This window comes from Meleagris gallopavo, chromosome 9 (assembly GCF_000146605.3).
Source record: "Meleagris gallopavo isolate NT-WF06-2002-E0010 breed Aviagen turkey brand Nicholas breeding stock chromosome 9, Turkey_5.1, whole genome shotgun sequence".
Taxonomy (NCBI): domain Eukaryota; kingdom Metazoa; phylum Chordata; class Aves; order Galliformes; family Phasianidae; genus Meleagris; species Meleagris gallopavo.
Genome location: NC_015019.2, coordinates 11979466 through 11983061, shown reverse-complemented (window position 1 = coordinate 11983061; position 3596 = coordinate 11979466). Strand labels below are relative to the sequence as shown.

The window sequence follows — 3596 nt, the reverse complement described above, 5'->3', positions numbered from 1 at the left end:
TGCTAAAAGTGATAGGTTATGTGATATGCCCAGTGTTGGAAGAGAAGCAGGTAGTGTTCAGAGGTATTTCATGACTCAAAATGTTGGACCAAAATACTTCCAGTTATTTGTCTCTGATTTGATTAATCTCATTTTTAGTTTAGCTATGCAACAGTATTTTGCAAGTTTTTAAATGAAAAATAGCTTACTGGTTTTTTTTTTTTTTTGGTGGACAACTTTTTGAAGGATTAAAGCACATTGGAAAATACTTATTTGAATAGATTGTTAGTAAGTTAAAAACAAAACAAAACATCAAACCACGTAAAACAATCACTGGCATAACTAGAGGGTTAATAATCCCTAAGGTATTGCCCTGGTTTATAGATACTGCTTTTGGAGCAATAAATTTTAACCTTTGAACATGTGCTTCTGCAAATAAAATCCAGCCTTATTTTGTGTACTTAACAACTTCTGATTGGAAACACATAGCAACCTATAGCAAGCATGCTTTCAGCAAACTGGGGCAGAAATGAGGCAGATCTTCAAAGTAGCCACTTATCTTCCTCAATAACTCTTCTACATGTAAACAAGATAAAATGGGTCATTTTGCCTGATCCCTCACTCTTTGAATGATGTTTAAATAATTTTAAAGAGAAAGAAGTTGAGTTCAGATTTATTTTCTTTTAGTTTGTAAGAATGTTTTTAAAATATATTATTTTAAAAAATCAGTTACAAAATCAAACTTTGTCATGGAAATGTGATTAAATCTAACAATGAATTTGATCCTGCAAAATCCTGGGGCTCTGGTGCATTTAGCTAGAACTAGGTATCAAATTATTGTATATCATTACAAAAAACAAAGCTGCTTTCTGTATTCTGACAAGCTCTAAATTGTAAATCTGGGTGTTTTTACTGATTTTTCTTTGGTATGCAACCTTAATGCTGTTTAACTGGCCAAATTGAGATTGCTTTTCTCTTGAACCTTTTTCAGTATCAGTTAAGTTAAAATATGCTTATGAACTGTATGTAAAATATCTGTAGCATTTCCCTCTGTAGGCAGAATGGCTGTTCTGTGCATTTCCAATGGATTCTTCTTTTAGATGCATGCAGTAAGTATCTCTTGGGAGATCGATGTTTCAGTTTGGTGGCTGTGCTCATCAGTGTGGATGTTAAATCACTCCTGTTCATAAGTGCTATTTGTCATGTTCTGCTTTTCATAATAGGTGAAAAGACTAGAAGTTTTTCTGTTGCTGAACTTTGAATTGTATTTAATTGAGTTTCTTCATCTAATTTGGCTTATCTTACCAACACAAAGCTTCAAAGTACTCTTGTTAGCAGCACAGTGGAAGGAAAAGTGTAGGAATTTTACAATATAGATGTGTATCCCTTTTAAGTTTACTCTTCTTTCGTGCTGTCCTTGTTACAACCAGAAAATTCTATGTAAAATTAAGAGAGAGAGAGAGAGAGAGAGAGAGAGAGAGAGAGAGAGAGAGAGAGAGAGTGAAAACTGCCATCTTCCTGAGTCAGCCTCGTTTTATCATTCTCTGTTTTTTTCTAAGCATCTCCCTGCTTTTCAACTTGATGCTGCAATTCAGCAACAGAATGTTCATGGAAATTATGTTCATTTTCTACAGGGGCTAATATCACATTGGCAAATGATCATTGAAAACGTCATTTATTTTAATGTTCTCTATATACAAAGTAACTTTACATTACCTACATTTTGATGATCTAATAGTACTATTTGTTATAATTAAGAAAAAAACAAAACGTAGTGCCGAAATGACTTAATGTTCCTCAGTCTTATTTGTAACTGTGTTGGAGATATTTAGGAGGACACTTTGATGGAAATTCATGAGGATAAGCATCCTAAACTTCTAAATAGCTTTTGGCAAAGGATGCATAAATTCCCAAATTACCCGAGTGCTTCAAACATTTTCTCTTTGCAGGCAGAGATTATGGATGTGTAATTGGTAGTCAATTCAGGAAGCAGATATCCAGATTATTCTTAAGCAACGATTATCTTCCCAAGTCTGCTTAGTGTTGAAAGGATCAGCATTTGGGAATTGGAACCTCCTATTTAGATTCTCAGATGTGGGTTTAGGAGATTAGTATTACGTGCCCACTTATATATTGGGAAGATCTTATATCCAGGTAAAATTTTTTTTGCTTTGTCTGCTATTAATTTAGCTTCTCAGATTTTTAATTATTATTTTTTTTTTTTTAGTATCACAATAGCTCTGAAAATCACTCCAAATATAAAATTAGTTGAATGCAAGTATTGCATCTTTGTCCAGGGGTTATGCTGTCTCACAAAATGCAATCTCCACTAAAAATGAACTTAGGCCAAGATTCACATTTCCAGAAAGATTGGAAAGATTGGTAAGATTGATACATGCATGTTTGTACCAGTATAGGGAGCACTGGAAATCATACTGTCAAAACAAATCCAAAAAGCTCATCCATGACCTTTACTGTTAAAAACATAGTGAGTGCAACCACCACAACTCAGGCTTTCCATCAAGTGGGTCAAGACAATTAAGCCAGGTTGTCATTTATCAAGGTCCACATGTAACATCAATGGAAGTGAGATTAGTACATGGAACCTGTGTGGAAATGGAAAGAGAAGGAATACACTCTTTACCTAGGGGCAGGGGACAGAGCACTCGCATTAAGCTGCTATCACAGCCTAGCCATGTCATACTGCCTATGGCCTCTTTTGTGCTTTGTTTGTTCACAAAATATAGTTAACAAGTGGCCATGCTAGCCCTTGGTTCTCCTCCTCTCCTGTGCCTGCCCACCTGCTGCAGGGATGCTTGCCTTGTGACGTTCTCTTGTGAGGCTCTCTGCAGCTAGGACTCCTAGGACACACAGCAGTTCCAGGGCCGCTGGGAACTTGCACTATCCTGCAGACCCGGCAAGTGACTCTTGATTTATTGAACTTGAAGCTTATGTGCACAGAACTGTGTCATGCTGGGGACCCCTGCAAAACAGCTGCAGATGTCCTCTTTCATATTGTAGTGCTCTGTGTACCGGTAGTTCATAGTGTTCGTTAAGCAGCAGCTCCTCAGCCAATCTTACTGAGAGGCCACCACCTGCTGCAGGTTCCCAGTGTGCTGCAGGCCATTCATCGGAAGCGGAGCTGGAGGAGGTGGAGGAGGGAACAAAGAGCTGGGCATTTCTGAGTGAGTCTGTTGGTCAGGAGCTGGCATTGGGCTCACTGAGCCAGAGTCACTCTGCATAGAGCCGAGATTGCTGCCATCAAAATGAGTCATTTTCTTCTTCATTAATTTTCTTTCTTTGGCTCTGCGGTTCTGGAACCAGATTTTCACCTGCAGAGGAGCAGAGGAAATTTTTTACAGTTGTTAATAGAATGCAGTGTGGTTCTTTATGTGTGTAGTCAAGGAGCATAGGAGAAAATCAACTGCATGAGGAACAGTGAGAAAGGCAGTAGCAAATTAGGACAACTGAGCTCTTTGCTTGCTTTTGTGTATTTTTTTCCACATAGATAATCTTTCCTCTCTGATAATAAAATATTTTGTTTGATAAATAGCTTTTTTAGCGATTTATTCCTAGAAAGTATTTATGAAATGAGTTTGAATTTTTTTTTTTTTTTT

The 3596-nt window shown here is 37.1% G+C and overlaps 1 protein-coding gene across 1 annotated transcript in view; it reads right to left on the bottom strand.

The window, feature by feature from the left end:
* Window positions 1–2238: 2238 nt before the first annotated feature.
* Window positions 2239–3596, bottom strand: part of LOC100548196 (homeobox protein CDX-1-like) — a 15393-nt gene continuing 14035 nt past the window's right edge. The window contains exon 3 of the mRNA XM_031554674.1: window positions 2239–3311. Coding sequence (XP_031410534.1) covers window positions 3057–3311 — 255 coding nt within the window. The 3' untranslated portion in view covers window positions 2239–3056. The remainder of the gene's footprint in view (window positions 3312–3596) is intronic.